We start from the raw sequence: 18,535 nt of genomic DNA on the forward strand, positions 1-18,535 counted from the left end.
TGTCACCCATGGATTAGAATAATGTTTGCTACATTTTTGGAAGTGGAAAAATAACTTTAAAATAATTTCCTATTTGAAGAATCTACAGAAACTTATAGTAACTTTATGACCTTTAAAAGATTCTGAGAGTCTTTTGAAACAAAATGTTATTCTTGTTGGGGAGGACACAAGAAGAAACCTAAAGAGTAGTTTTCTGGTTCCTAGTTGTATTCTACCCTAATTTCCCCTACTTTTGCTCCTAAGCAGAGTAAGGTATAAGGCCCTCCTATCTTTAGACCTAAGTGAACTGAATGTAGGCTTATGCTAGCTCCCTTTCCTAAGCAGCCCAACTGATTGCCTAGGACATTGGTTTTAAGAAGGATTGCCTCAGATCTAATTAATTTTGTGTGTGTGTGTGTAAAAAGGAATTAGACTATGGAGTTGTAAGTTGCATCTTGTTTCCTGGATGTTCTGAAGAGAACACCACAGTGGAGGCAGCTGACTTGCTTTGTACGTGGGGACCATCTGGTCCTTCTCCAGAATAGATACCTCCAGCAGTTTCTGCCCAGAAAAAATAAAGATAAGGGATTCTTCGAGGGGTGGATGGATTTTTAGCTTAATTTTGTGGTGTTCATTAGGAAATATGTCCCTAGTGTGTTGTAGAATGCTGGCAGGAAAGGGAAAGGAAAATGTAAATGTTCTGCTATCAGAATGATAGTTCACAGTGATGTCTTCTCCAAGACCTTTGACTGTACCTCTGTTTTTCCAGACTCTAGAAGTAACTGTCCACCAGATTTAAGTGTTTCATCACATGCTTTTTGGATAGGATAAGTTCAAGAATAAGACACCTAAATGTAGGTGTCTGTGTCAGTTTTCTGAGGTCTGCTAAAATTAATGGAGGCCTACTCAAAACTGTTAGTGAAGCCTACAGAGAGACTCTGTATGACCAGGCATTAGCAGCGGGATTCAGTAACTTAAACATAGGCATCTACGTAGTGCCATTTTAGCATCTGTTGGTGTCCTCTCTGTCCTCCAGTTCCCATCAGTCTTGTGACTACTACCTTTATGTAGATGTCTTCATGGCTGATGTCTTCCAGGCTCTCCTATGCTTAGGCCACTGAATCCTACTCTAGGTATGTATTTTACGGTGAACTAGTTCACCCTGTAAGATTCATTAACTAGAATTTCACTCATTGTAAAGAGGCCTTAGACAAGTAGTATGCAGCAGACACCTACATGGGGTATTTTAATCTGGAAATCTCTCCCTTGTGTCTACATTCAGAATTTTTTTCTGTGGTGTGTGCAGAGCTGCAGATCAGTACTCCCATCTCATCTTAAGCTAATGGATTTTTTGTTTCTGGATAACAGTGAGCAAACTAGTATTGATTTTTCCCATAGAACTAAACTTTTAGGAATTACATCCCTAAACTATATTACACTCAGGTTCTTTTGCTCTTTCTCCTTCATCTTCGTGGACCAGCTTAAATGAAGGTAAGAAGTGGTCTGTATAAAGAGATTTTTTTTAGGATTGCAGGCCACGAGCAGACTCAGAGCATGTTTCTGTAGTATTTAGAGGTAGCACTAAACCCACACTCTGAATGGCTGGACACAAACCAGCCTTGAATAAGAAACTGTTGAACTGTAAATAATATTGCTCTGAGGACCACACTAGTAACTCTTGCTAAAAGGAAAAGTATAATAGGTTCCTAGTAACTTCTTTGTCTCAAAGTCAGACAGTCTTTTACTCCTACCCATCAAAGGTGCCAAAAAAGTGAACCCTACACCTAGGCAAAGCTTTTCATGATACTTGAGGTGAAAGCTCAGATCAAGAGTTCCTCTGTGGTGTTGCTTTGTTAGTAGTGCTGGACCTGCCTCCATCTAACAATTTGAGGTTTATCTGTGTGTCTGAAGGCCAGTGAAACAGTGGAGTCCTGTAAACTTGCTTGAGTTACTGTTTTAGAGCTTCCCGTTTGTTTTTCATTATATTGTCTGTTTAAAATCTGAGATAGTAACTATTTATAGAGGGGAAATACTCAGAAAAGTCCACACACAAATGTCAAAGGTTTATATTCATGATACTGAACCTCTTTCATCTGTTTCCTAAGTCCACCTTCTCCTGATAGTAGTTTAGGGGGGAAAGACTATCTGACTCAGGTTTTTTAATTTTTTAAGGACCTGAAGTCATTTTCAGTTTAAACAACATCATCAGCTGAGCTGCACATGGAACAGCTTAGTTTACTTGTTGGTTATATGAAGCCTGCTGAAAAACACAATTCTCTTGCACAAATTCTCATCGTGGTTCTGGTCCTAATTGAGGGGCGGGGGGTGGAGGGGAAGCAACCAGATATTAAGAACACGTGTGGTGAGATAAGTTCTATCTGTGTTATCCATAAGGCAATTCTCTAAGTCAGTACAGGATTAGCCTTTCTTGGAGAGAGTTTTGGCAAAAATTTTCAGGCATTATTTGCCAAAAATAAATCAACATATGTATTTAGTGGAAAACAAAATGTTCTGCTCTGTCCCCATTCACATAGTTTTTATAACGTTCACCATATTCACTTTTTTGGCTATAGATTTCAGTACTTGAAAGAGAATTTTTGTGATGATTTTAGGTCTGGAGCTAGTCTCTTCTTATCTCTTCCATTTCAGATTTTTACAGTGGCCTGTTTAGGGGTTCATTTGTATAACACAGTTCATATATAGATGATGTTACTCTTTTTTCTAGTAGGAGCTCATAGTTCCCATACAGCTTTGGAAGTACTTAACTCCTATAAGAATGGAAAAGGATTGGGCCAGTAATTTGAGTCTTCAAGATAAAGCTGAACTAACAAATATTTGTAGGTACAGAGGTGAAGTCAAATTGCCCTGGACTAAGGGAAAGGTTTGTTTTAGATAGAAAATATTCTATAATATCATTTCAGCTTTTGCTCTAGCAAGTTGCAGTTGAATCAAAAACATTGCTTGATTTGGGGGTGTTTTTTTACTGTCCTAACTTGCAGGGTTATGTGGAGAGTTTTGCTTAGCTTAGTTTGAGTATGCTTTTAATTGTGTTCAAGTGGTTCTAATATTAAAAAATCTGGATTGCAAGCAATTAAAAAAATAGGCTAACACTTTGAATGTGCAATTGCTCAGTAAAATTGGTACAAAATGACTGCTCAATTTTTCCAGAATGGAAGCCAACACCCAGAGAGAAATAACAGCTCTGAAGCTCTGCGAAGGTCACCCGAATGTAGTGAAGTTACATGAAGTTTATCATGACCAGGTACTTTGAAGAAACTATAATCACCACTTGCCAAATACATTGCCATGTGTTTTCCCAAGAATTTTTAGGAGTTAAGCGTACTGTTACTGTGGAGGCAACTCTTTTTCCTAGGGCTTTTGTCTAGTCGGTATAGAAGATGAAGCAGAACTTCTGCATTCAGGGGAACTTGCAGTTACTCTAGCAAATAAAAAAAGTATTTGGAAGCATTAGAGTCCTGGATTCTATTTCTGGTTCTGTCCTTGGTCTACTTTGTTAATCATCATACAATATATTCATGTCCCAGTTTCCGTATCTATGATACTGAGGTACCTAATCACCTTCTGTCAGAGTTGTCATGAATCTTAAAATAATATTTGTGAAATTATTTTGAAATCTTGGATATGAAGACTACATATCTAGCATTTTTCTCTTACATATTAGTAACTTTATGGAGCTAATAAAGTAGCTTGCTAAATTACCGAATGTGAAAGTAGAGCCTCTATTTGAAAATATATTGAGATCAGTTTAGGGTTTATTTAGAGACCTTAGTTGTCTTTTTCCTTAATGTAATGCAAGCTCCACAGCGTGTAATAAGCCATAACTTGATGTAACTTGGAGGTTGGCCCTGGTTTGAGCTAGGGGTTTGAACCAGATGTCCTGCAGAGGTCCCTTCCAACCTAAACTACTCTGTGGTTCTAGTCTATGATTTTGTAATGGAACATGGGCTCTCTTGCCTCCCCATGTATCCCAGTCTATCCCCATCCTGCTGTTTATACAAGGACCAGCAGAGTGCTCATGTAGAGCACGTCTAAAATGAGCCGAGAGGATGAAAAATCTGTACTGCAATCTTTAATGATAAGGAACCCTTTTTCTGCATTTATGTACAGTATGAGTACATGTGTGTAGAACAGGACACTTTTTTCACTTTCCTTTGAGTAAAATGACTATACTCAGGAATATCTAAAAAAAATGTTCTTCAGATTGCTTTGCAACTGAATAGGCTACTCTCAACCAGCCAAATCATTGTATTTTAGTTGCTCCTGGTAGCTCCCAGGTGTTATCTTCCAGATTACTCATGCACAATATTCTGAAGACCAGAACTGATCAAAATTTTCTAGTTTTGACATTTCTGCAGTTTGTCTTTAAAAAAAAGTTCCATTTTTTTACTTGCTCTGATATCAGTCTGATCAAATTCTACATTAGTAATCCAACCATGGAGTATTAGGTTGCAGTCTCTTTTGGTGAGCCACAAGGAGTTTTCCAGCAGAGAAGAATTATCTTTATCCTTTCCGACTTTCCTGTCAGCTATTCCCAAGACACAAAGAAATTTTGCAGGAGCGCATATCTTACAAGCACTACTAGCTATATGACTAGCAGACACCTTGTTTGTTCTAACAGTTGTTACCACTTTCTGTCTGCATAGTTCTGCTTCTGTTCCTTGATACCTAAATACTGTGCACCTTCTGTTCCTGACTATTTCTTTGAATTTCATCTTTTGACCTCTTCCCAGAAACTTTTTTTTCTTTGCTTTTGTTACTGTCATTCAGGGGAAGGAAATGCTAGAAGCCATCACATGCCTACTTCCATTGCCTTTTGAGAATGCTAACTTCACTTTCCTGTCCTGACAAGTCTGCTGTTTGTTTAATGGCAAGACATTTGAATTGCAGTTGATTGTGTGCTAATGTTGTCTTATAATCAAGGAAGTCACTAATTATTGATTGTCTTGAAAAGAAAAACCATCTTAACAACCATTACTTTTTTGATTTAAAAAATACTCTTTAATGTTTGGGAAAATGTCTGTTGTGATTCTAATGATGGAGTAGCTTTGGCTACTGCTCTGTAGGGGATGAAATCAGAAGAACATCTATATAATCTTTGATTTCACAGTAAAGTTTCAGGGTGCTTTTAAAGGATTTGGTAACATTAAATGGCTAACTCTTTATGCATATTAAAGCATAAAGCTTTATTTGTTAGCCTAAAGAAAGGCATTTAGTCTTCCTACAAATTTATCCATTTACATGGCGGCATTGCGTTTTTGTAATTAAATATGGGTGGACATAGGGAAGACATCAACATTCTTCAATCTCTGTGAGATTGATGGGAAAAATGTCATCTGAGATGCAATTTGGTGCTTCTTATTGGCCTTCCAAATTGCTATGAGCAGCAGTTTTATTTCTGCAAACTTTGAGAACCTATCGGAATAGCACCTAGCTCCTGAATGAATGTTGGTTTGTAATGTTGAATTTCTAACGTGTCATATTTTTCTTCACTGTTTCAGCTTCACACGTTTCTAGTAATGGAATTGCTGAAGGGAGGAGAATTGCTTGAACGTATTCAGAAAAAGAAACATTTCAGTGAGACTGAAGCCAGTCATATTATGCGCAGACTTGTTTCAGCAGTGAGCCATATGCACGATGTAGGAGTAGTCCATAGAGACCTGAAACCTGAGGTATAGTGACTTGCTTGTATATGTTTAGACATTAAGTTATTAAATATCTGGAATGTGACGTATTTCTGTTCCTCCAGCTTTTATTACAGATTTTTCTACTTCTATGTTTTTAATAAAATGTTATCACTTTTCCTTAGCAGATTCTGTAGATATTTTTCTGTTCATAGGTAAAAGTAACTGTTAGGGAACATTTTTAATTTTGTAAGCAATTTACACTCAACATGTTCAAAAACATTCTTTCCCTATTTGGGGACAGTTTTTACTAGTGGTAAGTATACATTTATTGTATGAAACAGTTCACAAGCAGAGCTAAGTTGCTTGGATACTTTGTACATTTCCACCTTTTGTTTGATCTTAATTCCCTTGGTAGGGGTTCTTTCGGAGGTAGTTGCAACACTCTTGTACTGTCTTCTGTCCCAGTTAAACACAAAATGAACCACGAACTAACACAGCCAACTAATAAAGATATGTGATTTGAGTTCAGTGAGTTTGATAGTTTCCCAAAAGAAACAATTATTTAATACATGTTTTTCAATAATTACTTGTTCTGGTATTTTTATTGTGCAGCAACATCTTGCCTTCCAGACAATTCAGTTTTCTATGGTAAGGTTGACCACTGGCTTTGTTCTGCTTCCTGGAGCCAATATTTGCTCCTTTTTCTTTGCTAACAATGGGCTTGGATATGTGTTAGTTCTCTTTAGCCCAAGAATAGTGTAGATTGATGTTAGTTCATCCAGTAAGGATGTTATATTGTACTGGTGATTACAGTCATCGTACCTCAGGAAATAGCTACTCCTTTTGTATCTGGAGTTTAAAATGATCCACCATTCCTACTGATGTTTCATTCTCTTGTAACATACCTTCTGGTATATTACAAACTTACTTCTTCTATAGTAATTCCAATTCAACAGGTAAAGAAGTCTGCTAGGTGTTGGTATTAAACTGTTTTTGAAAATCAGTCCAAAATATATGCGGTTGAAAACATCTCTTTACTGGAGTCTCTGTACTAAATAAACAATTAAATAAAGAGGCGCTATTGTGAAATTCTAATGTGTCAGTTGAAAATGTGACTCTTGGAAAAAGTTTCTCTGCTGACATCATCAAGGAAAGAAAACAACTTTTGAAACAAGTCATTATTAAAAGGACAAAACCCAGAAATCCTTTCTTTCTTCCTATTCTTGTCATTTTATTACCATCTTGAATATAAAGGCCAGATTCTGTAAAGCAGAGCTTCAGCTGCATGGTAAATTAAGCATTCTACATCATGTTCAAGAACAGAAGTCTGGGAAGTCCAAGTAATGAAGGGTTAGCAAACAGCTTGCAGAACGTGTTGCCTCCACAAAGTTGGACTTAACCAGCCTGTCTCCTTCCTGCTTGTTGTTTTTAAAGTTACTATTTTAGGTTCCCACGTGAACTTAGTATGGGATAGGCAGGCTTCCCAATATAGATGTGGTTAGTGCACCTTTCTGTAAAAAGTTATATAGGAAATTCTGTTGCTTTTCTAACAATTCCAGTCAGTTTTGTTTGATGTTCAATTTTGACATCGAATGATACTGATAAGTCTATTTAAAAAATATGGCTGGTTGCATTTCACTAAGGATGAGGCTTTTTTTAATTGCATGGACTGGAAGACTCTTCTGTTTAAGCAACAGTAATTAGATCACATACATTGCTCTGCAAAATAGAGGAAAACTACTGGATATAGAACATAGAGAATTCACAGAAATTTGTGTAGCATATGTGACCATTTGGAGCCTCTCAGTAGAGGATTTGAGGACTGTTTCTATGAAGTGATCATTAATCTGTAAACTGGGTTCTAAAGAAACTAGAAAAAACATACCAAGGCAGAGATAATGTTTTTTATATATATTTAAAATATATGTGGAATATAGCTTTAAGTGTGGGGTTTTGTGAAACGCGCTTTATTTACCTAATCGACAAAGTAGTCTGAACCCAACTTAGGACATTTGGACTGTACCTTTCTTTCTGTACATAACCGATTTCATTTTGTCTTAAGAAAGGAGGTCTTTTTAAACCAACGTTACTTCAGTTCTTTATTTACTTGTTGGCTATATAACATCACCATAGAAAAAAGATTATTGTATTATTCACCTATCCTCATTGTATTAATATTTTTGCTGAAATTAGGCTTCCTTCAGTTCCATTTTGCACAACATTTTAATATGGAAAACTGACTTTTCTGATTCTGCATTAACCTATTAACAGCAGTACAGAATACAAAACTACTGTTTTGTAGCAGCTATTCTCTTTTATCCATCATGAATGCTCTCATGTTCTCCTTGTTGATCTGCTTGCAGTCTAGCAATCACTTTTTTCCCCTTCTTAATGAGTTTGAAATTAATTTGTGTTGAGTCATTCACCTTTTGTATTACAAAATTACAGAGAGACTTCTAGCATTGCATAGATTAAACAGCAAATAGATTAAACAGTAAAGGTAACAGCAAAATTTTCCTCTCCTCTCTTCTCTCAGAAGTTCAAGGGGGAAGTAGAAATAATTTATAATTCATCTTGGCCTCAGCCAGTTCTCCTAAGACTTAGCTTCACTCTTGTATCTTTCTTGACAAATATAAATACTCAGGGAAAAGAAGAACAGATTGTCTTAAATCTTCTTCTGAACTGATAACAACTTGTCTGTCTTCAAGTCCAAGATTCCACATTCCAGTCTGTAAAGCTCAAATTCTTGGGGACTACTGTACCAAAGTCTCTTTACCTTGATGTAAGGAGTAGGCCATTGTTTTGGGGTTGGACTGCTATGTGACCTTCAGTGCTTGAATGCCGTTGGTCCCAGGTCTCTTCCAGAAAACCTATGTATACTGACTTTGAGATCCATGCCAGACAGCAGTCGGTACAAATACTGAGCTATTGGTGCACTTTCTAGTCCACCATCCTTCGCTTCCAAATTATTCTTTTGCATTATTGTGCTCATGGCAATATGGCTTCAGCGTGTTACCACTTGAGGACCAAAGACTATTCAGTCACAAGACAAGACAGGCAATGAGTTCCACTCACAAGAAAGCTGTCATTCACAACATGCCAGAAGGAAGTGGAAGCTTAAGAAAATTTACTTTTGTTTGAGGAAGAAGGCAATTCTCCATTTATGTTGATGTCTTTGCTTTTTTTCTTGTCGATGTTCCCCGAATTATTTTCCCGCCCTGTTCTCTGCTAAGTATCTATTTTCATTAATAATCTCAGACAGAACTATCCTGACTTGCAGATGTACAGGAGGCAGATAAATACATTACATTTTCTTACATCCCAGAGTACCATTATTTCTACTTTTCCATTTTTTTTCCCAGTGTCTCCCAGTTCCCCTTTTCTCTAGATAATGGGAAGTTTTCTGTAGTAATAAATGCAGGAAAAAAATAACTGTTAAGTATTCTAACCAATTTTCTACCCAGTGCTGGTATTGATTTTGTCTTTGCTTTTCAGAATTTATTGTTTACAGATGAAACTGATAATTCAGAAATAAAAATAATTGATTTTGGCTTTGCTCGTTTAAAACCACCTGATAATCAGCCTCTTAAGACTCCATGTTTTACTCTTCATTATGCTGCCCCAGAGCTCTTGAATCACAATGGTTATGACGAATCTTGTGATCTGTGGAGTTTGGGGGTCATTTTGGTGAGTGATTGAGGATTTTAATCTATTTATTTTTTGTTAAAATGCAAAGGACTTGACACAATTTCAGACTTGAATTGGGTAGATGCTGAATTCAAATGATGTGAAAATACTGCTGTAGAAATAATAGGTTCCAAACACAGATGTTTTCCAGGGGTGGAGATATTTTTTCCTAAGCAGTAAATTAAATTCAACATTTCTGGGAATGGAAAAAATACTTGATACAGTCTGGTTCTTAAAAAGAGATTCTTCTTAGGAGATTTTACAGGCATCTGCATAATCTTCCTGCAGTTTCAATTCAGAGAAGGAATCAGACTGCATTCTGCATTCTGATTTACAGAAAATTGATTTCAGTAGATGATAAACTGGGTAGAAATACCATTGTGTTTTGTTTATAGTTTCCTGAAATGTATGAATGTTTTTTCTAACAAAGACTCCAGAGAGTCTTGCATGTTTTAAATTTTCTGTAGCCTTGAAGTTATGCTAGTCAAAGTTTTATTGTATAGCACTGGTGATGCGAACAACAGCATTCCATATTTAGAAATAGGGTTGTTAATAAATATACTGTGTTTGTTAATACTACTTTTGTTCTCATGATAGTATACAATGCTATCAGGACAGGTGCCATTTCAGTCTCAAGACAAAAGTTTAACATGTACCAGCGCATTGGAAATTATGAAGAAAATAAAAAAGGGAGAGTTTTCCTTTGAAGGAGAAGCTTGGAAAAATGTTTCTGAAGAGGCTAAAGAGTTAATTCAAGGTATGTATGCACAAATACTTCATGTACCTTATATTTTTATCTCAAAAGATAAAATTTAGAGGACTATACAATATCTGGATGCTGCGATCAGCATCAGAGTGCCTAACCTGACAGAGTGGTATCCACAGCCTAAGCTACGTACTGACCCCTAATACAAGTTACGGGTAAAGGTGGACACATCAGAATGGCATTACAAATTGCATGTATGCCTAGCAGAGAGCTTTCTAATGTAGTGAGATGCTGCTAGAAGGTTAGTGGGATTAGAAGTAACTGAAGAGCTTCAGAAAAAGTGAAGTCACTCTTTTACAATATATTTAAAAGCAGAGGGTTTTTTTCCTATTATTTTTGCTTTTGTAAAAACACCAGGTTGTGAGATAAATGTTTTAAAAGCTGAGCTTTTGCAAAAAATGAATGTATTACTATCATCTTTTCCTTGGGCTGTTTTTGAATGTGTGTACCAAGACTAGTGTATTTCTGAGCAGCTTCATTCACATTTGCCATGCTTTTATTCCCCTTAAGCTTTTGAGCATCTAATTATGTTTTCAGCATGAGATAGACACCAATCTTAATTTTACTAAGATGGAGTTCTGAATTTCTGTAGAAGCAGGCTTGTAAGGAATTTTTCTGCCAAAAAAGTAGGCGTCTCCAGATTCAGACTTCAGTGGATCATGCAACGAATCTGAGGCTTACTCTCTTGAGCTTCATCTTAGACAGGTTTTAAGCAAAGAAATCATTTGGTAGTTCTGCGGTTGTGTGACAAGAGATGTGAGTTATCAAACAGTTAAATAGCAATTTCTTGCATTTAGTGATTGTTCTGGAGAGGACGATAGTATGACATTGTGTGAGCCTTATCTAGGATAAATATTGTCATGACTTACTTATTGAAGCAATGCATAAGATTTTCTTTAAATAATTGCATTTTCTATTAAAAGAAGATAAATAGCTCACAATTTAAGAGAATGTAATATATTTCTATTAGGACTTCTGACAGTGGATCCAAACAAAAGAATTAAAATGTCCAGCCTGAGATACAACGAATGGCTTCAGGATGGCAGCCAGCTGTCATCGAACCCTCTAATGACTCCTGATAACTTAGGCTCTTCAGGAGCTGCGGTGCATACATATGTCAAAGCCACTTTTCATGTAAGTTCTAAGAAATCTTATGTCATACGCTAAATTTTGTAATGTGTTAATCTAGATTTTTGTGTATTTTCTTTTAATTAAAAGTATGTATTTGTCCTTATAATTCAGTGATTGTTTATAGCTGCAATTTTTTCCTCCATACCTAACAACTATGATTGAGTACAGTGAAAACATGAGTGATGAGGCAAGAATAAATTTCTTGAAGACATTTATACTAATGGGGTTTTTGAGGCCTGAGACACAGCTGTTCATGAAATAGCTATTATAGATACTCTGTTTCTTAGGGAAATCTATTAAAAGGTCTTCAAACTTTTATAAAAAAGAGAATAAACTTTCTATTTAACTTAAGTAACTGTTTGACTTTTTGTCCTTATGGTTACAAAATCAAGATAAAATCTCTGGAACATATCTAGTTCACATTTTTAATATCATGGATACTTTTTTAATGGACTTGCTTGTCTACCATTGTGTATTTACTAAAAACATTTGAACTGAAACAGTATTATACAAACATAGTGTTGATTCTCATGATTCCCTTCTACAGAGTATAAACTGAAATTGATTTATGCTGAAATACTTGTAGATGCTTATTACCAAGAAGAGAAGAAGAAAGGAATTGTTACTTGGAGAGGTTCCTATAATGCAACATAATTTGGGCTGAAAGAAAAACTGTAATTTAATTAAGTGTAATTTCTGAAAATGTACTCTTAAATAGGTTTAAGACTTAATAAAAAAAACTTCTAAATTAAAAAAAGGAGGGGAAGATGCCAATTAATGTTATGTATTGGCTCTTAAATACATGTAAAGGATAGTAAAGTTACTGTTACAGCTATGATAAGAATTAGTAGAGATCTGTCATGAGATTACAGTTTATCTTATGACTTACCATAGAAAGTTCATAATAAGCTACGAGCCATAAAATGTCTTAAAACTCTTGAAAAGCTTAGAATTACCTTTTATTTTTAAACAGGCCTTTAACAAGTACAAAAGGGAAGGATTTTGTCTCCAGAATGTTGACAAGGCACCTCTTGCAAAGAGAAGGAAAATGAAAAAAACAAGTACAAGCACAGAGACACGTAGCAGCTCCAGTGAAAGTTCACATTCTTCTTCCTCTCATTCTCATGGTAAAACTACACCTACAAAGACACTGCAGCCAACAAACCCTACAGACAGCAATAACCCAGAAACCATCTTCCAGTTCTCTGACTGAAAAGCAGAGAGTATCCTGTCTTCAAGGTTTAAGTGGTTATAAACTTGGTAGTACTTATATTGTCTTCTCCCACCCTTCCTCCCTGTGGCTTACAGGCTACAGGAATATGTCTGTTGCTTTAAAAATGTATTTCAGTCATACCTTTTTAGCGTTGTATGTCAATACATTTCTTTTTAGCATTAAGTTTGGTATCACTGGATATGGTGTAATACTATTATACAACCAACATTGTATTCTCTTAGGGCTAAATTACTAGTGTGCAGTCAAGCTCAAGTTTAAAGAGCTATGCTGCTCATGGTACAGCTTGGAGGAAGACTGTTTCTCAGTGTCAGAATCTTCCTCCCAGGTTCTTCCCCACTGTTCAAAGAAAGGAAAGCTCTGTAACATGTATAGAACTCTGGGATCTTCTGCCTTTACCCAGCTGTGAGAAGAATGTCATAGAATTTGATTCTTCATGCATGTAAGGAATCATTGGTACAATGCACCAAAGCAGTAAAGTACTTTAAGGCCTTTTAAATTTGTGGTTACATTCTATCCCTTTTATTTGAATTTTAAGACTAAAATGAAGCGTTATGGAACTCTTAAGTTGTTTTTAAAAGTAACTCCATATATCTTGTTCTAAACAACTGGGAATATGTCTTAGATTTTTTTTTTTATTTATTTAATTTTAAAAAAACATCTAGGGTAAAAGATGAGGTGAGGTGTCTAGTACTGTGATAAAATAATTTTTATTTCTACTTTTTGAAGTTAGTAACTTTCAAAATGTTTTACAGATTCTAAAATGTAATGCTATAAGAGAAAGTGAAATTTCATATTGAATGCTTTGGAAAATGGTCACATGTTAAAATATCCATCTCAAGTATTAATTATAATTTATATTTTCTTTTTATATTTACACAATAACTTTAAAATATTAAGATTTTTTTAAAGATGAAAAAACTCTGGTTTCAACATTTGTTATTAGAGGGTCCACACAAAATGTATACCAAGTTATTTGAATTTTGCATTGTGCAGATATGGCAGTTTAATAGTGACTGTAAAATATTAGAATATATGTTTTCTTTTTTGCACTTTATAACATCAAAAGATGTTTTATAATAAAGTGCACTCAGATCTCTCTTCCTACAAGGTGCTGAGCACTGTTTTACTGGGTTGAATGACCTGAAATCCACTGTATTTGGTGGTTGGGGTCATTGTGAAGGAGAATTCTGTACTTTGCAGGAGTGAATCCCTGTATATTACCCACTGTTTTCATTCCTTACTTTAAACTGCAAAGCTCTTTCTATCTTGCTTTTACATTGTATATAACAAATACTAGACCTGTGCACCTTGTGTAGTGTAGATGTTAACAACTTATGCACTGGGAATACTAAAGGGAAATTATATTGAACACTGTGCTTCACAACTTGTTCACTGTGGTGTTCTACAGTGAAGTATTTCCTACTGTGATAGTATAGTATGTACATAACTGTTTGGAATCATAAATGTGACTTACAGAAACATCAGCATAAACTTTTAAATCAGCATATTTTATAAATTTATGGAGAGCTCTTTTATTGCTCGTATTCTCAATGACTAGGGGTAACTTAAGTGCTAAAGATGACTCCAGTTTTGCAAATGCTTACATGTGTAAGTTTCCACTGAAGTCAGAGAGACTCCTTGTGTAAAGTTAATCATATGCCTGAATTTGTGTGATGGAAGACTAATTGACTGGAGGATTTTGTTAACAGCTTGCTCTATTTTAAAGTAAACTTAATCCAAACCCTATGCAAAAAAAGTTGTAGGAATTGTTTATATCAGTGGTTTTATTTATAGAATTATATCAGATATCAGTATTGACAAATACAATACACCCATGTTTACAGGGATCGTGTGTATCAAAACAAGGCTTGGAAGCCCAACATGTTTGTTCTGTGTTTCTTTAATATTAATAATGGCATTCTGAGGTTTTGGAATTGCTCATGTGAAATAGTTTACTACTTTCTTTATGTGAATGTCAACAGTAATTGCAGCATTAATTTCAGGTTGATGTGAATATTGAGATTTGCACTGTTTATGTAGAAGTAGTATATTTAAAGATCAGTATATGTGCTAATAACACAACCAATTTTAAGTAGCCGATGTTAAAATACTGAAAAATAATTGTCAATGTAATATATTCAGGTTTGCTTTCTGAATGCTCTCTTTGGAAGTAATCTCAATAGTGAACATGGCTCATTTGTAAAAGAATACTTTCCCTCTCCCCAATAAACTTGCTGTAAATACAACAAACAATCCACCATTAATACTTGTTATGCAGACAGTACAAGTAAATTGGGAGGTTGGAGAACAGGTTGCTTGTAAAGTTTGCACTTTGAGGAGTTATTGGAATTTGTTGTCTTCAGGGTAAGGACAACAAAAAAGCAATTTTTGGTTTGATTTCATTTACGTGTAAGAAACTTTTGGATACCAGGTGGATTTGGAATATTGTGACACAGCTGAAATAACTTCTTAAAGTTAGGAACACAATACAGTTGTTTCCCTGTTGAGAAACTTAAACTGTGGCTTGACAAACTGATGAAACAAGAAAAAAGAATGCTTGCACAAGATACTAAATGCTACAGATAGTGGCTGTATTGTCAGAGGTTTTTTCACACAGATTTTGAGAGACTGCTGTGAGACTAAAATTATTAGAATACATCATTTGTATCAAAGACAACTTTTATTGATTAATATTTCTGTCTCCTCTTTGTGCTCTAACAGTAGTTATTAAATAAAACTTTAAAAATGGTAATTCTTTTTGGCAGGGGTAAGTACATTTAGGTGTCGCCTTGCATTTGCTTTGAACCAGTTACCTGGGGTAGCTGAAATGTTTATCACCTCTGACTTTCTGCTGCCTCCAGGTAACAGAGCTCTTGAGGAGGTGTGTTTGTCGCTAAGCTGTCTGAATTTTTAGATCAGCATCTTTACATAGACAACTGCTGATCTCCATTTACACTGATAAAACTGAGTTGCAAACTAGGCAGCTGGAGAGCAGGTTCACTTCAGATGTCCCTGCAGGAGACTAGTTGCTCTTGGCAGAAGGATGTTGTCTCAGCTTAATCTGTTGTCCAACCTGGCACTCTAGGTCACATAAAGACCATGGGCCAAATGTTTCATACTCATACCACTATTTCAAATCTGAAGTGTACAAGCCAATCTTCATTAGTACTATAAATACTTTATATTGCCTTGGTAAAGAGTTGTTAGACTGTAAATTATGTTTTTAGTACTATAAATACTTTATATTGCCTTGGTAAAGAGTTGTTAGACTGTAAATTATGTTTATACTCAGATCAAGTTTCCTTCACAGTGCTGCTATGGATCAAGCAACTTTAACGTCTAGTAATGATACTGCTCTACTGTCAGAAATGTAGTGCAGTCAGCAATATTGTGGGCAAATTGTTTGAAAAATCAAATTTTTATCAGTAAACATTTAAATAACTAATCTGGTTATTAATCTAATCTTTAAAGTACTTGATATTCTGTAAAGCTATTTCTTTGTAATACTTTTAGAAACACAAATATTAGTAATTAAGAGGCAATTCTGGTAAAGGATTAGAGGAGTACAACGGAAGTAACATGACCTACTGTTCCTCATATTGTTTACTGCTACAAAACCCCCTTTGTTTAAATGTTTTATTAAACAGTTGGGGGGGGGGGGGTTAACAGAAAAACACAGTATTGCATCAGAATGGATTGAGGCTTCAAGTTGGCATTGCTCATGTACGTAGTTTCTCTGCCCTTTTCCATGGCTACTTTTCTGAACAAGATAATGATACCTGCGCAGCCATGTTCCCTAGCGCTCATTCAGGACAGAATAATTCTTGGCAGAAGATATACACACAATGATGATGTATGTCTGTCAGATGTGATGAAGTGTTGCACAAGTGTCCTGCATTTTTAATATGTGCATGTATTACATGCAGGTATGTAGATACATGCTGTATTGCATGTCTAGGCCTCAATGAAAAGTAATATGCCTTGTTTAAGAGAACCTGTACTTAAAAATGAGTTCTTGATTCACAGAGATTCAGGGGGCTTCCACCGAAGAGGAAGAAGGTTATGGGAAGCCAGAGATGAGAGGCTTCTGGGAAGATGTTTTCAGGGGTAGATTTCTCCCCTCGCTATCTCCATGTGCATGTAATATTCACTGACACTGAATTGCAAGCTTTCTTGCCAGTTACCCAGCATAAACACATTTCCTAACTCGGCAGGTCTGTAAGAGTGTGTGTCTGTGTCTACACACATATCTGTATCTTTATATAGCATTCTGGTCTTCAGTTGGAATTTTTTGTTACTTCTCAAGTATCACTCCAGGTGATTTTACCAAGTTGGTGGTCTTCATTCTTTTCGCCCTTATGTGACAGTCTTTCTCAGCACCAATTTTTACATTGCGAGACATGACTGAATATTCTGGATTGAGAGAAGAGGAAATAGTGTGGCTGTTTCTGCTGTAAAGAGATAAAAGTGCTCTGATCTTTGTCTAGCTGTGAGAAACACTTCTCACTTTGCTCCTTTGACCCACAAGGCACTGGATTCTATAAAACAACTAAGAAATGCAGAGCCGTTGGCTAGCTCTCGCCTGCCATCCCGCATTTTTATATATCACTTGTTCAATAGGTTCTGGATGTTCAGAACACCTATGTAGAAAAGAAAACCGAGGGATGATTCCTGTAGTCTGCACTAGTAAATAAAGTGATGCTTTCAATTACATAGACCAGCTGGAGCAGTCTTGTTTGTTGTGCCTGGAAGCAGCAAGAGCGGAGAAATGTAAGACACCTGCAATAACATAAATTTGAAGAAAACCCATGTATTTTGACAGCATTCATGTTCTGTGCGACGGAAAGGGAAGTCTGCAACTGCCTGGGAATCAATGATAGGTGTTTAAGTAGATGAGATGCTATGGGGTGGTCTGACAGCTTATTGTCACCCACAGGGCCATTCCTGATCCTTTCTTCTGGCCACATGCTCTACCCTTTTCTTGGTTTTGGTGTTTGCATCGCCTCTCAGCCAGCAGAGACAGGAGAAATATAAGTGTTCTATTAACTTAGTTAAGGCATCTTGGTTAACACTGGATTAATTGATTTCATAGTTAATCCAAAGTAAAAGTAGTAATGAAGCACTGCAAAATCTAATATGCTATAATGCTATGATTTTGGAAAACTAACACTTTATTCAGAGGTAGAAAGGAATCCATACTATTCACACATAAAATCAGTTTTTAAAATTGGCAGCCAATCTGGCTGTATTCACCAAATTCATGCAGAAGTCTGCTAACTTCCTTTGAAATGCCAACAATAAAGCAGAGAAAAACAACTCTTCTTTAATTGCTCAGGAACTGCTCAAAAACCTATCACAGATGAAAGTACAAACTGATTGCAAACTTGCTGCATTTTTCTTAACACAAAGATAATTTTACTTTGTCAACAAATCAAGCTTCAAATCTTAAAATTGGCATCTTGATTATGTTAATCTGATTTTCCTTTTTTTTTTTTTTTTTAAATATGTAATTGTATTAGTATGATTGTGACCAAAGGTTTATTTTCATAAGAGAAAAATCTAAGGATTTAGGCTAAGGCCTTGTGAATAACTGAAAAAAGTCTGCAGGGAAAGGTAGTCACTATCTTTAGCTAGTTCAGTTCTAAATATTCATATATATTCCTGATACTTACTGATACAACTACATCTACCCAAGTACATTTTACATCAGTTATGGGTGTGATTTTGTGTGACACATTCAGCTGTGCTAAAAAAGCTTTCAAGTGTAAACTAGTCTTTGGAATTACAGCAAAGTGAGAAGAAAGGGGGGGAAGTTGTATTTAAAGACGATGATGCAAAGAGGGGACGATGCTCAAGGCTTGTTTCCAAGTTACGCTGACAGAGGTCACTAGACGATAGTATCATAGTATTGTCTGTAGCAGCTTACTCACTAGTAACAGCATGTATCCTTTTTTTCCTTTAAAATCAGGAGAAGAGAAACTAAATTAATTCACAAAAGCAGCAAGTACCCCAAAGCTTTTCTCAGATGTGTCCTTAATGAGTTCTCATCCTTTAAATATATAGCTCAGCTGTACATAATAGTTACTCTGTTGA

At 35.8% G+C, this 18,535-nt stretch overlaps 1 protein-coding gene across 3 annotated transcripts in view; it reads left to right on the forward strand.

The window, feature by feature from the left end:
* The window catches only part of RPS6KA5 (ribosomal protein S6 kinase A5), a 78,985-nt gene extending 64,797 nt beyond the window's left edge, over positions 1 to 14,188 (forward strand). For all 3 annotated transcript variants that reach the window (XM_059819879.1, XM_059819880.1, XM_059819881.1), the window contains 6 exons: positions 3,148 to 3,241; positions 5,499 to 5,669; positions 9,120 to 9,311; positions 9,909 to 10,068; positions 11,048 to 11,211; positions 12,182 to 14,188. In XM_059819879.1, the coding sequence (XP_059675862.1) occupies positions 3,148 to 3,241; positions 5,499 to 5,669; positions 9,120 to 9,311; positions 9,909 to 10,068; positions 11,048 to 11,211; positions 12,182 to 12,421 (1,021 nt within the window). In that variant the 3' untranslated portion in view covers positions 12,422 to 14,188. The remainder of the gene's footprint in view (positions 1 to 3,147; positions 3,242 to 5,498; positions 5,670 to 9,119; positions 9,312 to 9,908; positions 10,069 to 11,047; positions 11,212 to 12,181) is intronic.
* Positions 14,189 to 18,535: the final 4,347 nt, after the last annotated feature.

Source organism: Gavia stellata, chromosome 7, assembly GCF_030936135.1.
Source record: "Gavia stellata isolate bGavSte3 chromosome 7, bGavSte3.hap2, whole genome shotgun sequence".
Taxonomy (NCBI): Eukaryota; Metazoa; Chordata; class Aves; order Gaviiformes; family Gaviidae; genus Gavia; species Gavia stellata.